Genomic DNA, 17,951 nt, shown 5'->3' on the forward strand with positions numbered 1-17,951 from the left:
CACCAAAAACCTAATAAACTTACACTACACCTTACACACACAACTATCTATGCACTAACCTTAACCCAAACCCTAACCCTAAGGTCCTTCACTATCGCACACTTACTGTACCCGCACACTAACCCTAAAGTCTGTCACTATTGCACACTTAACTTAACCGCACCCTAACCCTAAAGTCCGTCACTAATGCACACTTACATTACCCGCACCCTAACCCTAAAGTCCGTCACTATTGCACACTTACCTTACCCGTGCCCTAACCCTAAAGTCCGTCACTTTCGCACACTTAGCTTACCCGCACCCTAACCCTAAAGTCCGTCACTTTCACACATTTACCTTACCCGCACCCTAACCCCAACATCCGTCACACTTGCACACTTACCTTAACCCTATCCGTAACTTTCGCACCACAGTACAGAAAATGTCGAAGCCGTGGAAACAGACAACCAAATTCTTTCCCTGGGAAAGAATTAAAATTTCTGTGGCTTCGACATTTCTATTTTTTTAAGTTCCCCATTCGAACTTCCAGTATTCAACATTCCAAACGGTCGATTAAATAACAGATACCCTTAGAGACATAGTAGCCAGACCAGGAGTCTGTTTCTGATAACCCATCCATTGGTCCAAGCTAGGAATTCTCTGAGAAACAGGTGATCTGTGTCTCACTTTTTGAGTCATGAAATAATGTATCCTATTTGATCTTTTACTTCTTCAGAAAAACAGAGGCTTTACAAACACCAGTAATGAGGACCTAAATCTATGCCAACAAATAAAACAAAAGTAATTGAAGGGATATGTTCCTAACTCAAATTATTCCCAGTGTATGGAGTAAGTTCTCATACTACAGGTCAAGCAAAGTACTGCTTTAGTTACTTTTAAGGCTAATCTGGATGATCGGATGGGTAGACACAAATAAACACCAGGGTTATGTACAATCTGCTCACTTTGGCAGCAAGCACTATTATGTGCTTGTAAACGGTGGCAATAACTTTCAAGTGCGTCTGCTTAAAGGTATATATAGCTAGGCATCTTATGGTCAGCCTGACCACATTCATAGTATTGCTCCTATGTTCCTAAATGTTGTTGATGGTCCTTTCTGCATATCCATATTCTTTTGCAACATTTGGTCATTCTCATCCTCAGAAAACACCATCAGGTCTTGCTGTGTCCAGCAGTATACTCTGTCTACAAAAAGTTATCCATTAGCCCCCGATGGTTCTAAATCATATTATACAGCAGATGTACATGCTTTACTTCAGGACTCCAGTGCATCCATGTTCCTCTACCTTCAGGAGAGTGACCCATTCTGTAGTTCAGATCAACTCTTCTCTCTCAGTGGAAGAGCTCCCTGGCACTGCCTTGTTTATTTTGTAACATAAAAATATGCATTTTTACACCACAACTAGACCACCTGCTCAAGTAGTCTCCCCCCTTTCATGCCTATCAATTCCATTGCTAATGCCAGAAACTAATAACAAACCTTATTCTATTACTTCCAGGAGTTTTGTTTCTCTTTTGCCATGCCAACAATCTGCTCCAATTCTTGAATAAACTGCATCCCCAGAAAGACTGATCCTAGTACACAACCCCTTAACTTTGTAAAATGTATCTGTAAATTATCTCTGAGTAACCTACCTCTTATCTTTAAAACAATAATCTTTTTGGCAAATAAAAAATGAAATATTTACCAGACACACTAAAATGTAATTGTTGCCCTGCCTCTTTAAATGAATTCCCAATAACAAAATTGAAATGGGCTGTACATGAGCTTATATGAGTCAGGTGGAGCAAACACTTCACCATCTGCCTGTAAATGAATACGGCATGTTCACTTGGTTTCTAATATGATCAAATGGTTAAAACTAGGGTGTGCGCCATAAAGCTAATTCAGGCCATATCACATATGTTGTTTGCTATTTATTTAATCATTTAGCTAACAATTTTATTTTAGCGAAATAATTAGTTGTAAAATTAGTGAAAATCACATAATTTATGCATAATTCTTGCCCTCTGAAATTGTATGGAGAGTGACATCCCCAAAATGGCCAAAGTGGTGACAACAGAAAGAAGATAATCCTTCTCATTCATATAAGAAATTGGAAAAGATAATTTCACGGTTCTCCAAGAAATAAATGCAGCCTCTTCCTCAAAGGGAGGATCCTTTACAAGAAAAACTGTCCATAATTATTTTTAAGCCAGGTAAATAGTAAATGAATTATCTTGTTAAGAAACATCATGAACGTGCCTGTTCAAGTTCTATTTCCGTTTTCTACTTCTTATCAAAATATCGAGACTCAAATTGCCAAGTCTCAAAATACTGGAAAAAAATGAAAATAGAGGAGAAAAGAGAATGTCCAACATCACATTTCTCCTTTAAACTTTTTGCCCACCTGCATGCCTTGATGTGGAGGGGAGGCCTCCACACCCCCTCCAAACCTGTATTTACTAACTCTGACATCATCATACCTTAAGGAAAACAGGATATTCCAAGAAATGGCAAAACTGGACTTAGCATATATAAGTCTGGATTTTCAATTGACCTCCACTCAGCAATCACTGTCCAAGCATTTCACACGATTACGTGTATTCATGTACATTTATTCCAAAAGACGTACAGCTTTTGGACTTTGTATATATACTTGAAAAAAGATTAATGATGTCAAACCTGTATACCTAGGGGTCTATGTCAGTTTACCAAATTAACATATGACTGAAACTGAAAAGAACAGGATGACAACATCAAAACTGCAGAACGAACATTTACAAAAGCAAAACTTACAGGATCGAAACAAACACATTAAATCCATTACAGAAGAAATAGACATCTGTCTCTTTAAACTACACTGTGATTTACAGCAACTTCTGTGACAAACATGGATCACTTTCTGGATGATAATCATTCCAATGAAATGATGAACGTGGTGTTCTATTTAGCATCACAGCAACCTTTTTTCTACATTTTTGTAGGGGGCAAGATTCCCTGCACCACCACCCCCCCATTTGGAGGGCTGAGCTGCACACACCACCTGCAAATTATATATGCCAACTCCAGATCACAATACAATAGAGAAAAGGGTGTATTTCCTGATTCTGACTGTACCACGATCTCCATCCAAAAGCTACAAGGTTCCAAAAAAAAATTATGTGTAACATCAGCAGCTGTTCTTTTGGTGTCTTGAGTTTCAGGTTTATGACCATTCATGTGCCATTTCAGTGTTATCTCATTGTTTTCAAGTTCGGTCATATGTTAATTTGGCAAACTGAAGCAGACCCATACCTAGTGCCTCCTCTTCACACGGTAATCATTTTAACTATGCGGTCTTTAAGCAAACTGAATAAGTACCATTATAATAACCTGAAAATTAATCACAATCATCTGCTGTGTTTGTAAACAGCTTTCTGGATAACAGATATTCTGTATTTTAAAATGATGAAAAATGTGCAGCATTCCCCAACAGACCATAAACATTTTTAAAAGAGGAAAGCAGTTTCTCTTTGATCAGCTGGAATCGGGGTTATCCAACATGGAAATGGAACTTGTAATGTATTAACAAATTGTGGACTGGCTGGTGATATCATATGGTAAGTGATTTCATTTCACAAGCATTTTATGGGTTACTGTGCAGATAACAGCAGAATCCATTCCACAAAACTGGAGCGGAAACCGTCTTGACTTCCATGTTTGCCTTCAGTACATAAAACAGTTGCCATTGCTTAATACTTACAATAATTTAGGCTTCCTCATTGCGGACATTATGGCGGAAATGCAATCTACATGGAGAAGACCTCTAAATTTAAGTGCGATACCTTGGAGGTGGTCGGGGATGGTAAGACTGTTGACAAAAAATATATATGTACTGCAGTTCTTATAGTTCTATATTTTTTTGTTTTGTATAATTGCACAAAATGTTATAAAGGACAAAATGACAAAGTAAGAACAAGCAATGGATCCAAAATGCACTTCTAAAGAAAATATTGCTTTATAGCAGTAGCAGTGGTACAAAAGGCAACACACTGACCTTTGGTGCTGAAGGCTGTGAGTTCTCTTCGCACACAAAGGAGATGAATGGCTGGAATATAAGAGAGTGCTGCACTCCTGAGTGTGTCATCCTTTGGATGAGATGTTAAACCAAAGCCCCATCTGCCTGAGTTGGTGGCAGCTCAGGACAGGTGGATGTAAAAGATCACACAGCACCTATTGAAAAGTGTAGAGGAACTCCTCCAAGGTTCTGGCCAAATTTCCCTTAGTAGTATAAATACTATCTCAAGTCTTCCCTGAAAACAGACTACCAGCCTAATTGGACTAATCCAGTCAACAAAAGATAAAATACAAAAATAGTTTGTATATGTATTGTACGTTCACAAGAACAAGTAGGTTGTTTTATTTTTACCAAACACTAAATACAACACTTGAACATCTGTACCATATCATGAATCTTGTCCCTTGTCTAATTTGCATATTTCAGAAGAATCTACTTTGCTATCATCTCTGTAATAGACATTTTGTTACAAAAGTTATATGTATGCAATGAGAGGAGATGACTAGTGTACCTGTAGTTTACTGGCCAGCGGACCATCCACATTCGATGATAGGACAAAGAGGTTACAGAGAAGCAGGTAACAAGAGTCAAAGTATAAAATGTTGAAACAAAGACTTTGCAGAGTCCCTCATTCCATTCATAGTCAGAGTAATAACGACGAAGTTGGATTACAGAGTACATGGTGATGGGAATGCACAAATTAAGGATATGTGTGCCAGCCAGTGTACAGATCAGAAACTCAAGAGGCTTCCATTTCTTTTGCTTGGCACTTACACTCAGGAGTCCCCATGTATTCGCTAGGAGTGAGACCCCTGCACAGGTCAACCAAGCCAATGCATTGTTCCTCAGGTTCTGCTCATCATTCATGGTGGATTTCAGCGGCACCATCAGACGAAGCATGCCGTGGCTCACATACAAGGAAGACAAGAAGGGACGAAGAGGCAGTCAAACACATCCTCCAGTGTTGAGGAACCCATTCACATCAGAAAGATTGCATCATTATCATCATCATCATGCTTTCATTGCCATCTAACCAAGGAGCATGGCTGAAAAGAACAGAAGAGAACTATGTTATTTAGTATACTTTCTTGTACTCACAATACACAAGTATTACTTTAAGAAGAGCATCAGTCTAATACTTTAGTGTAATGGAGCAAGTTGGTCACATTAATCTTTACTAGAATGAGTTTGCACATTAATTAGAATTTCTATTATTGATCAGAAAAAGAATGCATTTGTAATGTAACTTAATGAATAAATGTACAGTACAGAGTTGATTGTCTGAACTAACTGGGAATTAGAGTACTTTGGATAATCAAATTGTTCAGATAATCAAACATATAATTGAACCAGATAAAAAAACTTCTAAAATCTTGTTGTTTCTGCATGCAACCATTCAGCAATTCCAGTGGACAATGAAGAATATTTTTCAAACACGAGCTGGCTACAAGCTCAAAAAACATGCTCAAGTGAATATGTTTACATATTCAGACTTCAAACATTTAAATACCTTACCAATTAATAATATGACTATCACATGACAACAGCTATCAATTTTTAAAGGCACCATTACAAAAATAGACACATTTCTTGATAAAATCATCACATTACTGTGTTATTAAATAAAATGTATGTTATATATTATATATTATGTTACCAACATAAATATATATCCCACTGCGTATACTTTAAAATACAGTACATTATATTTCACTTGCTCTTTCATGTAATAAGGGTGCAATAGAAATAAAGTCATTTAAACCTGGAGGGAACATGGCAGCCAACTGCCACTCAGTTTCTTTCTTTTTCAACCTATGTTTCATTTTTTTAAGTGAATGTATTCTGATGAAGTCTCACTTGTTATGAGATGAAAGCGCTAAATACTATGTGTATTTATTAAATATTTAATTCGCAGCTGGTGGTGTGCATGGTTGGAGCCAATCATCTTTATTTTTTATAGTTTTCACTAGTTTCACAGTTTATATAGTTTTTTTGCTTTTGGGTTGGTATTCTGAACACATGTCTGTGACAGAGCAGTGTTGTATGAATTTGCTGTCATGGTCTAGGGGTTTCACATTACTATCATTAGCCATGACTTCACTGTATATCCAACATAGCTAAAAAAGATAGTCCTGTGGAAAAATCACACAGCAAACCCCCTCATATAAATCACAAGTGTGCTAGGTTTGAAGCATTGGTGCTGCCTGTGTGGCTTGCTGAGACATCATATATTATACCTTGTGTACTGCAAACCACCTGGCCATTGATAGAATAGAATGTCTTATGGATGACATACTGTTGCCCCTGATCCACATATGGGGTCTTTAGTGTAGTCTCAGTACCTCGGGGAAATGGACTATTTCATAAAATGTCAAAATGATGTTGCTTCTCTCCTTTGTGGTGACAATATCTGTTCAGTTGTTCTTACTCTGCACTTATTACTGCTTGTTAGTAGCCTTCTAATTTAATGCCTTCTGCGCTTGTTTTTTAGTCATTTGTTAATTTAATTGCATTTAATTAAACTGTATTAGCCGTAATATTGATACACGTGTGCTAGCCTGCACTGCATTTGAATTGTATTTACTGCTGTTTTAGCTGCTTTTCTGTAAAAAACAAATCCCTAGCTTGTTTCCTGCCTTTCCTGTAACTTATCTAGTCCAGGTACAGATTTGCTGTATCCAGGACTGTTTGTAAGCTCCTGAGCCCCCAAGCCTTTCTGTGTTGGAGGGAAGCCTTCTAGCTTATCAGTGGGAGTGGTAAGCATCAGGTAGCCTATCTACCATGAGAAGAGTGGGTTTTTGGCCCAAAAATTGTAGTTTATTGGCCGTTTAGGCAGTTTTCCATCACTTTCAACTTACTGGCTTAAAAGCCTGCATTTGCGCTTGTTCCCCACCTTTTCTGTAACTAGTCTAGTCCAGGTACAGATTTGCTGTATCCAGGACTCTGTAAGCTTCTGAGACCCCCAAGCCTTTCTGTGTTGGAGGGAAGCCTTCTAGCTTATCAGTGGGAGTGGTAAGCATCAGGTAGCCTATCTACCATGGGAAGTGTGGGTTGTGGCCCATAAATTGTAGTTTATTGGCTGTTTAGGCAGTTTTCCATCTCTTTCAACTTGCTGGTTTAAAAGCCGCACTTGCGCTTGTTTCCCACCTTTCCTGTTACTAGCCTATTCCAGATACAGAGTTGCTGTATCCAGGACTGTTGGTAAGCTTCTGAGCACCGCAGGCCTTTCTGTGTTGGAGGGAAGCCTTCTAGCTTATCAGTGGGAGTGGTAAGCACTAGGTAGCCTATCTACCACAAGAGGAGTGGTTCTGGCCCAGAAATTGTAGTTTATTGGCCGTTTGGGCAGTTTTTTTCCATCTCTCTCAACTTTCTGGTTTTAAAGCCCGTGTTTGTGCTTGATCCCCACCTTTCTCATAACTAGTCTAGTCCAGGTACAGATTTGCTGTATCCAGGACTGTTTGTAAGCTTCTGAACCCTCCAAGCCTTTGTGTTGGAGTGCAGCCTTCTATCTTATCAGTGGGAGTGGTAAGTACTAGGTAGCCTGTCTACCACAAGAGGAGTGGTTCTTGGCCCAGGAATTGTAGTTTATTGACCATTCGGGAAGTTGTCCATCTCTTTCAACTTTCTGGTTTAAAAGACCACATCTGCGCTTGATTCCCATCTTTCCTGTAACTAACCTACTGGAAAGCACTAGAAAGCCTTAAACTGATTTAAGCCTTCTAGCTTAAAAGAGAGACTTTGGAGTGATTGAGTATCAGTTTCCTGTATTTTCTTGTTGTACTTAACTGTTTTCCACCTAAACACTGATTTTACAGAACTTATTGTGATTTAAAAGCTTGTTTTTTTCACATATTGTACTTATTTGACTGCCTGCATTTTTAAAAAGTTGTTTTTTGTTTAAATAAATTAACTGTTGTAGGCTACACACTAAAGTGCGATAGCCTTTTCTGATCGCTTATAGTCGTTTAAAGCTGTTTTAAGTGTACTTTTTACTGTTTTTGCCTTATCTTTTCAAAAAAATAAATAAATACATTTCTTGTTTCCCGCCATTCTAAGCTGGTAAAGTCCAGATTTCAGGCTAGTGCTGAATTCAGGGCTGTGTTACAAGTTTCTGAGTTGCCCATACCTTACTTGGATAGAGGGAAGTTTCTCTGTTCACCTGTGAGAGAGGGGAACTTTGTGCAGCCATCTGTCCCTGGAGGAGTGGTTCCAGCCCAGAAGTTAGTAGTTTAAAAAACGTGTTGCATGGTTTTGTGCGCCGGGCAGCACTGGTTAGCTAGGGTTAAATTATTTCCGGCTCCACTAAGTCTCCTCTTCAGTTTTTCACTTGAAACTAGTCTAACTCTTAACCTAAGCACTCAAAAAGCATCCTATAGTCCAGCACTTGCTCAGACCTAATAGCAAGCACTAATATACCCTGACACTTGACTGCCCAGCAGGGCAAGCCTCTTTATCCACCCCTCACCAACCAAGCGACTAAGCAGCTCACCCTACTATTCAGGCATGACCAAAGGGCAACTTCAGGTGTACTCTCCAGTCCAGCTGGTGAATCTGGGTATCCTGAGGCAATGTTAGCCTCATGTACACAGACAGCCCTCTCCTCCTACCACAAAACACTAACATATGTGAGAGATGCAATTATACAGCCAAACTGGAGGCTAAGGTATCTCCACCCAAGACTGGAACAGACAGTCATGAGGAGAGGGTTAACACTTGCACCACACCTCCAGCCTCACACAGACCTACTAAACCAGCACTGGCAAAAATATACATAAATACACAAAATCATACTTGGAGGCTGTAAATAAAAACCTGCAAAAGCATCAGAGAGCTCCAAAGCAGACACCCACAAAAACTGCACCTCCCATCACAAACCAGACAATACATAAAACACAAAATCAATGTGCCGCACAATCACAGCCCTTAAGGCAAAATAACATACCTAACACACTAGTAATCGGCGACTCAATAGTCAGGCACACTGACGCCCCACTCACTAGGCTGGACAAGGAGAAGGTTACTGTTAGCTGCCTGTCGGGAGCCAGAATCCGCCACATAACACAAGCACTCAGGTCACTCCAGAACAAGTACAAGTATGACTATGTCATTGTTCATATTGGTGTGAATGACCTGAGTCGTACCTCCCTGGACTACATGAAAAGAGACATGGAAGAGCTCTCTGATCATGTAGCCCAGGTGGGTATGACTCTGACCCTGAGTAGCATCCTGCCCTCACCAAGAATGATACTTCAGTATAAAGAAAAAAATGATCAATTTCAACAATTGGCTAAGCTTCTGGTGTCATTCAAAGGGGATCCAGTGTCTGTCAGCCTGGGATGACATGCTCGACAAGCCGCGTTGCTTTGCAAGAGATGGCTTGCACCTGTCACCCCTTGGCTTTTGAACACTGGCCAAGGCTCTTGCTGCCCCCATAGTGCCTTTTTTAGGCAAGGCTCAAAATTCAAACCCACCTCCGTGAACAGCACAAGTAAAAAAATGAGGGTTATGCTACTCAACGCCAGGAGTTTAAATCTCAAAATGTATGCACTCGAAGCACTCCTAAGTATGGAGAACGTCAACATCTGTGCAGTAACTGAATCCTGGTTCAAGGCTCCAGAGAGCACTCCAGCACTACTGGGCTACAACTCATACCACACATTTCGGCCACAGAACACGGACCGAAACACAAAAGGAGGGGCTGTATCCATATTCATCAAGGATACCCACACCTCCAGGTTAGTGGCGCAGCATGATACCTCTGAGATCATCCATGTGCAACTAACATCGGGCAAATCTGCAATGCAAATTGTGGCCTGCTACAGATCACCCTCCATGACCCAGGACCATCACTCCGCCTTTCTGGAGACACTGGAAAGCATGAAGGTCCTACCGAACAGCCTGATCTTGGGAGATTTCAATTACCCTACCAATAACTGGGAAAACTACTTGAGTACAACCTCCCAGGCTCAGCGCTTCCTGGAATTTATCAACTCAAATGCCCTGGATCAGCTGGTAAACTCCCCTACCAGAGGCCATAACATATTGGACCTGGTCATGACCAACATGGGCGACAGGTGCTCCGTACCGGAGGTCAACCCGTCACTGGTTAGATCAGACCATAAACTAATCACCCTGGATGTCCACACCCCACCACCACTCCCAACCAAGGAAACCACAGTGAAAACTTTTCTAAAGCAAACTTCACCTTACTTAAAGCAGAGGTGGTAAGTTTCACAGCCCCCACGCTAAAGGATAACACTACCCAAGATGCAAACTCCTATACAATTGCACTCTATGAGCACCTACAAGGATGCATGGAATGTGCCATCCCTAGCAAAACCAAGACTCACTACCCTAAGAGAAGGAAACCAGTCTGATGGACCCCTGCCATAATCAGGTTATACAACAAAAGGAGGAAACTAGTTCAGAAAAAAAACATATCCCAAGAAGGAAAGACATCCCTGATCAGTATCAGTAAGAAACTAAGGTCCCTCATAAAATCATCCAAGGCTAACTTCGAAAGAAAAATAGCCAAGGATTCGACAGATAACCACAAAGCCTTCTTTAGCTATGTCAAGAATCTAAGTGGCAACTCACAGATATGCTTTGAGATAGTGCAAAATAGCACAAAATATACTGAACCTACTGATATTGCCAACATACTGGCAGATAGATTCAGTGCAAACTTCACCTCCCTCTCACCTTCAAAATGGCCCACAACAATACTGGAAAAGTGTAGTGTCCCGGAAATCACAGAAGCCCAGGTGAAAACAGCCCTTTCAAAAGCCAAAAACACAGCATCAACGGGGCCAGATGGTGTCCCAGGCTGCGTCTTGCACGAACTACAGAATGAACTTACCCCCCACCTAAACATGCTGTTCAACCTCAGCCTCTCTATAGGCTAAATGCCCATAGAATGGTGCACAGCAATGGTTGTTCCGCTCCACAAAGGAGGGGCCACAACTGACCCTGGTAACTATCGTCCCATAATTCTGACTAGCTTGATCTGCAAGGCTATGGAGCGCATCATCATGGAACTCATTAACAAAGACATTGGGAACCTTCAAACACTTGACCCGACCCAGTTCGGCTTTGTTAGGGGCAGATCATGCCTACTAAATCTGGATGACTTCTTCGAGACAGTTACCAAGGCATAGACGAGGGAAAGGTGGTTCACACAGCCTACTCTGATCTCGCCAAGGCGTTTGACACCATTCCTCACTCGGGTATTATAGAAAAACTCACCAGACTGAACATAAACCCCTACATCACAAGATGGGTTGCCAACTGGCTTACAGACAGAACTCACACGGTAAGAATAGCGAGCTCCAGGTCTGACTCTAAACCAGTCACAAGTGGTGTCCTGCAAGTCTCGGTTCTGGGACCCCTACTGTTCGGCATATATTTTTCAAAAGTACAGGCAAACACAGGAGGACTATGGCTAACCAAGTTCGCCGATGACTGCAAACTGGGAGCCATAATTGACTCTCCGGCTGACATGGACATCCTCCAAAAAGGCCTTACTGAGACACACTCTGGCTAGGCTTATAAATGCCCTCGGGCAGATAGCCTAGTACCTACCTATGAACCTATATGCTCCCCCACATGCTATAGAAACAAGGGAGTGTCCTTTAGGCAGATGCCTGCAATACACCTGCCATGCTTCCAGGTGTTTGCTGGAAGGTCCCAGTAGACACTCTTCTCAAAGCCACATATATCTTGCTGTCAATGCACCCCACAAGCCTAAATATGAGAAAGACAGATCTTGACCAGCACCTGCACTGTGCCTCTACTAACACAGTAATGATCCACAATCTCTGTCCTATGTAATGCATAGTATGTTACAGACATTAGAGACAGGCAGATGACTCTCCAGTTCCACAGGTGATGATGCATACCTCCAGGACTACTGACTACCCAATCAGCACCTTGCACATACATATTTATTAAAGTAGTGGCTACTCTGTACATTTTCACAATCTGTCCCTTATAACTCCAGGATTTTACTGTAGTCAGCTACTCCGATGGTCATGTCTCATTATGCAAATTTATATGTTTTAAAATCACACAGTCATATTGTCTATCCTCATTTTGCAGTCACCATTATCTTAATTTTAGTAATGTTCATTTCCATGGTGTTATACAATCATTAGCATAGTGTGCCAGCTGCAATATTTCGTGGCCTAACACAATAGCACAGATGGCGTCTCTGAATCACCCCTTTCCTACATTTTGCTGTGTGTCATGCAAATTTTGATACTGCAAAGTGGAAAATAATTATGAATCCCAAGGCTTATAGTTCTTAATGTTCATATTTTCTTTTTCTTTTATTTTATTTTTGGTGAGGTGGTTAGTGTGGTTAACTGTGTGCATATCATAGGAAAGTCTGCTAACAAGCTGCTTCCTGCAGTCAAGGGTAGAGATTCTGAATCCTCCCACCTCCATTTGCCTACCGTGTTAGTCTGAGCAAGTCAGTTAACCAGACAGTGCTCCCAGGTTACTTCTGAAAAGGGATACTTTTGTTCAGTAGGCTTACCCAGTTAACAAACAGATTAAAAAATAAAATGTGTGTTTAAGTACAGACAGGCAGTGCTAAAATGTTTTCTTTGGAAAGCTGCCAGAACATACTGCTGCGCAAGTAACAATAATGTTTTTTTTGTTTGCATAGTAATATTTATAAATGTTTCTCTCATTTTACTGAAGTGTTATTTTCTTGAATCTTTAACATTTGTGATTAAAAATGAACAGACCAGGAAGTAGCTAAAGTAGTTGTGAAAGTAAAGGCCTGGGCGTGGGAGGAGTTTGGCAAGACCATATACAACTCTTGGATGGCCTCAACAAAGTCCTGGGAATCCATACAGCAACTCAGGAGGGATGGGTGGGACGTCATACAGAGTATTATCAACAAGACTGGAGAAATGCTGATGTTAATTGGAGACTTAGACACTAGAAATAACACTTTTTTTTAGGAATTCCTAATCTTAGTAGACATGCAGAGACAGTGTCATAAGCACTTAGTCAGCTTAGGTCCATTTGTACTGAGGAGGTCCATATGATGAATAAATATCTTGGCAATGGCAAGGCTATGGGAGTAGATGAAATCTGGCTGGAGGTGTTGAGGTGCTGGATATTTCTGCAATGTCATGGTTCATATGCCTTTTTAATGTTGTGTGAAGGATGACAGCACTACCGCTCAACTATTAAAGCTTGGCTGGACAGGAGTGAGAGGTACAGTTTTACAGGGCTGATACTGCTTGGTTTTCCTGAGAAAGTCAGTGTCACATGTTGGTAAAGAGACTCCATACAGCAGTCAAGCTTCTTATTTAGGAGAAATGTGAATTCTACCCTGGATGTGCAATGGTGAATAACTTCTTTGTCCTTGCTTGAATATGGGAAGGGTCAAGAAAGACTGGCAATTCTATCTACATTTGTTTTATAATCCTGGAAAATGCATATATCCTGGAATGTGTCCAGTTTCAGTAGAATTCCAGGGAGAAAAGCTCTCCAGGAACAATCGTTAGACTTAAATATAAGGTACCTTTAATTTGACAGTTAATGAACATATACTGATTCCCTGTGCAATGAAAAATAAGAACAATTAGAAAGAATAATTAGAAACAGACTACTGAAAGATTAGACATAGAAAGCAAGAAGCAGAAATAATTTTTGTCACAGAACGTACAATTAAGGATGACATGGCGACAGAAGAACAATAGAAACAAAAAGTAGAAAAGAATGCCAGTGTTGAAAAAAGGATTAACCAATATTCGTCACTGCTGATGTAAACTACTGGTTTCTGTATTATTATTACTAATACTGCACAATAAACGCAGACACCATAACAGAAGTAGCTTTTAATAATTCTAATAATAATGTACAGTGGCAAGCAGAGAATTTTCATGTAACGCCACAGTGACGTGATTAGTGTCAGGAACAATCTTTCAAAAAGTTTTTGAATACATACAGTTCTTTAATAGTTTGATAATACAGATAAAGATGAATGAATTGCTAAGTCTACTGTGTATTTAAGTGTAGATAGGAGGAGCCCATGAGCTGAACTACAGTCACAAAGTTGTTTGTGCCATTCTGGGATATGAAAAGGTGTGGAGCAGTTGGCATAATGTAGTACTTTATAGAGACCTTTAGTTAAATTAGAAACAGGTTTTGGCTGAATTCAAGCCATTTGCAAGTTGTGAAATGAAGAGAGTGGTTGGATCTATAATCCTTTAAGGCCTTGATCTACTATGCAAATAAAGGTGAGGTTGCAGTGAATGTATGTGCAGAAAACAGAAAGGTTAGAAGGACATAAGGTAATGTGGAAAAGGCTTAGGAACTGTGGGTGAGAAACGCACTAACTTTTAAAAGACATCAAAAGATATTCATATTTCAGATTTGTCTAAATTGCTATAACATTTATGTGCTTAATAATAATAATAATAATAATAATAATAACCACTTGTTAACCAGGTAGGACCACTGGACACAGACCCTTCTCAGGGGCACCTGGAGTAATGACTAGTTAAGTGGCTTACTTAAGGTCACACCATAGACAACTGAAATGTGAGAGAATCAAACCCTGTACCACAAGAACTACAGCCTTAAACCTCAGTAGCAATTTGTTAGACAGAAGCTAGAGCTGATCAACAGTACTGAGTGCAGGTTATTTAGTTTTGTGGAACTACTACACTTGTGGAAGGATTAAAGGAACACGTGAATACTGAAGACAGAAGAATCATCACTCTCATCCTTTGTGCCTTGCAGGTAAAAAGCATGGCTTTGGTTTTCTTATTGCTCAGATATAGTCAGGGAGAATGCAGACAGGATTCTATGGAGTTGAATGTGCTCTGCAATTTAAAATAAATAAAATAAATAACAAGGTAAGATGGGGGATGGTACCACCATAGTGCTTCTCCAACTCATTAATTGTTTGTCTTTCAGCTTTTCCCGGTTAGGGGTCGCTGCAGCAGAAGTCCAGTCCGCTAATGATTGGCAGTAGATTTTTACGGTGCTGAGTTGCCAGCTCAATGCCCAACCTTCAACGAAGGCACGCCCATTCACGCATGTCTTTCGGTATGCAACTCGACCATGGGGAGGACATGCAGACTCCACACAGAAGGCACTCTCCGCACTCCAGCCGAGAATCGAATGGGAGAACCTCTTGCTGTGAGGCAACAATGCTACCGCTGCACCACTGCGGATATTAGAATATAATTATTAAGGGGGCAAGCTCTGAGCCATGCAGAACACCAAATGTATTCTGCTCAACTGTTCAGATTTTCACAGAATGCCCAGATTTTATATTTTGAGTCTGTTCCTCATAAACTTTGTGGGTCTTTAGATTTTTGGCAAATCGGTAAGGACTGAATTCACTAAATAATGACAGGCATTTGAATTTCAGACTTCACATCCTTCAGAAAATGCATGTCAGCACAGGACCTTTTATCCTAGCAACTTTCTAAGAGCAATATTTAAAATTTGTCCCTATTTTTAAGGCTTTGCCCCCCATTATTGTTTTGTCTTTGTCCGGATGTTTTGTGCTAAGAGGTTGAGAGCTATCAAGTATCACTGGTGGTGTGGGGGGTGAGGAGGGAGAAATTGCATTATTTTATTTAATATAGACTTCAAGCCAGCATGAGGCTAAGAATCCCAGATGATAGAGGTGGTTTATCATATGAAGTGCCTTAGAGAGGTTTAAGGAGAGGTTATAGAGACCATTGAAGAGCCTGGCCCAATTTCCTGGGTGGTCTAAAGCATTGTCTGGTTAAGTGACTTGTTCAAGGTCACACAGTACGCAATGAAGGCTGGGAGGGTAAAACGCTATACACAGGAAACATCTCATTACCAGCCTTTAGCTTTAATCTTCTGTGTGAGCTGCCAGTGACCAGACAAGAGTGCTGCAGGCCACATGCATATGGAGATGGCATCAAGCAGAGCCATCCCTGCACCACAACCAGGTAAAGACCCATGCCATGTGCTAGGTATAGCACTATTATGGGAAGGAGGCAGAGCTACTCATATACGTATTTGTATTGAATTCTTGAGACAAGGAAAGAAAAGAACAGCAATTTGGTGACAGCTGCTGAGATCAATTGAGATACTTCTTATCAAAAGAGGTAACACGGGGTCTTTTTTCTCCCTGAATGCATGCACCTTGTTTCTGTGGCAACTGGTTGACTAACACTGATAAAAGGCAGACTCTGGACGAGACTGCAGCTTTCAAGAGTTATGGAATTAACTTGCTGATGAAGGTAGTTAAAGATTAAGGTTAGGGACAGGGACAGAATGAGGGTTAGGGATAGCAGACATGAGTCAGATGGTGCATGCGGGTGAAGTTCTCCTGTCCATACTTACTCATGCTTGCTAACCATAACCCTGCATCTAACACTAATCCAACATATTACCTTACAAAAAACCCTCTACTTAACAATACCGCCATTCAGACAAATTTATCTGCAAGCATTGGTAGCATTTGGGTTAAGAGGTGGCAAAGGGAAAGGACTTGTTTCTATTTGTGATGATTTCTTTGTTCATTATTTTTTGTTGTTCTTTCCCATAGGATGCTCTGATGCCCTTGATATTGGTGTGTTGGTGAATTTTCTTTTGAGGCTTATATATATTATAAATAAATAATAAAACTGTATAAATGAAACAAGTGGTGAGATGAGTGAGAGATATCTTCCTTAAAACGATCAAACAGCTCCAAATAAATCCAGATAGAATGAAATAATAAACAAACAGTTTATTATAAGAATATAAGGATAAGCGCTTTCACTAAGTGTAGCTTCTTCAGATCCAAGACAATATTTCTAAATTCACATGCTTTAAATACTTGAAAGCAAACAGACTAATTAAGAAACAATTATTCAATTAACTATTTTAAAGCTATTTCAAGACAAACCAACGAACAATGAAAAAATATACCAATGCATATTCTATTACACTTGTATACCAAATGAATGACATTTATATATCAAGTGAAATAAAATAACTGTAGCCATCTTAAGCTCACTGTTTAATAAACGTTTTGTGGACATGTATATAGCAACAAAAAACAAAAACGCATATAATAAATGTGATAGTGTATGTAATAATGTATGAAGTAATGAATATAAATGTCTATATGTCTGTGTATATTAAATATATATAACTGAAGATCAATATATATATATATAATGGTGTAAATATCTGTATGTAAAAGAATGTATATATCGAGTATTAAATGGGAAACATGAATATATGAATAAATATATGTCAAATAAATATATGAATAAATATATATCAATAAATATGTAAGTATGTCCAATGAAAAGCATAAATAAATGTATAAAAGTGTGTAAAATATGATGGTTATGTGTATTGATTAAATATAGATGAATAAATGAATAAATAAATATGGATGTTAATGTGTATATAAATATGAATGGATAAAATAAATATATTATAAATGATAATATGTCTGTCATATATCATATGGGTAAAATATGTAGACCATATGGATCTTGTATCTAGACTATATATGTATCTGTATATAATACAACTCTAAAATTCATATTTACATTAATCATAATAATAATAATAATAATGTTAATATTTATGTTTAAAATTTTAAAATTTGATATGTCTACGTTTTTTTAAGTGAGGTTTGATGGATGCTCTTCCGTTTAGGCCATGGCCTTTATCAGCTCTAAGCAAAATAATCCATCTACTTTCTCTGTCCTCAGTATGATTCACAATATCCCCTCCTCTTATGCTCACAGTAATTTTCTCTAAGACCCTAAAAATAAATGTATGTTGTGAATTGGTTTGTGCAACATGCTTTGCTAATGCATTTTGTGTGTTAACCTTCCTTATACTATAGCAATGTTCTCTTATCCTATCACGTAAGAGCCTGTTGGTTTTACCAACATAAAA

At 39.4% G+C, this 17,951-nt stretch overlaps 1 protein-coding gene across 1 annotated transcript in view; it reads right to left on the reverse strand.

Annotated features, from left to right (window-relative positions):
• GPR153 (G protein-coupled receptor 153) overlaps positions 1 to 17,951 on the reverse strand; it is a 939,480-nt gene that overhangs the window by 737,449 nt on the left and 184,080 nt on the right. Inside the window, exon 2 of the mRNA XM_044063018.1 lies at positions 4,552 to 5,086. Within this exon, the coding sequence (XP_043918953.1) occupies positions 4,552 to 4,940 (389 nt within the window). The 5' untranslated portion in view covers positions 4,941 to 5,086. The remainder of the gene's footprint in view (positions 1 to 4,551; positions 5,087 to 17,951) is intronic.

This window comes from Protopterus annectens, chromosome 2.part1 (assembly GCF_019279795.1).
Source record: "Protopterus annectens isolate FY-2018-M chromosome 2.part1, PAN1.0, whole genome shotgun sequence".
In the NCBI taxonomy this organism is placed as follows: domain Eukaryota; kingdom Metazoa; phylum Chordata; order Ceratodontiformes; family Protopteridae; genus Protopterus; species Protopterus annectens.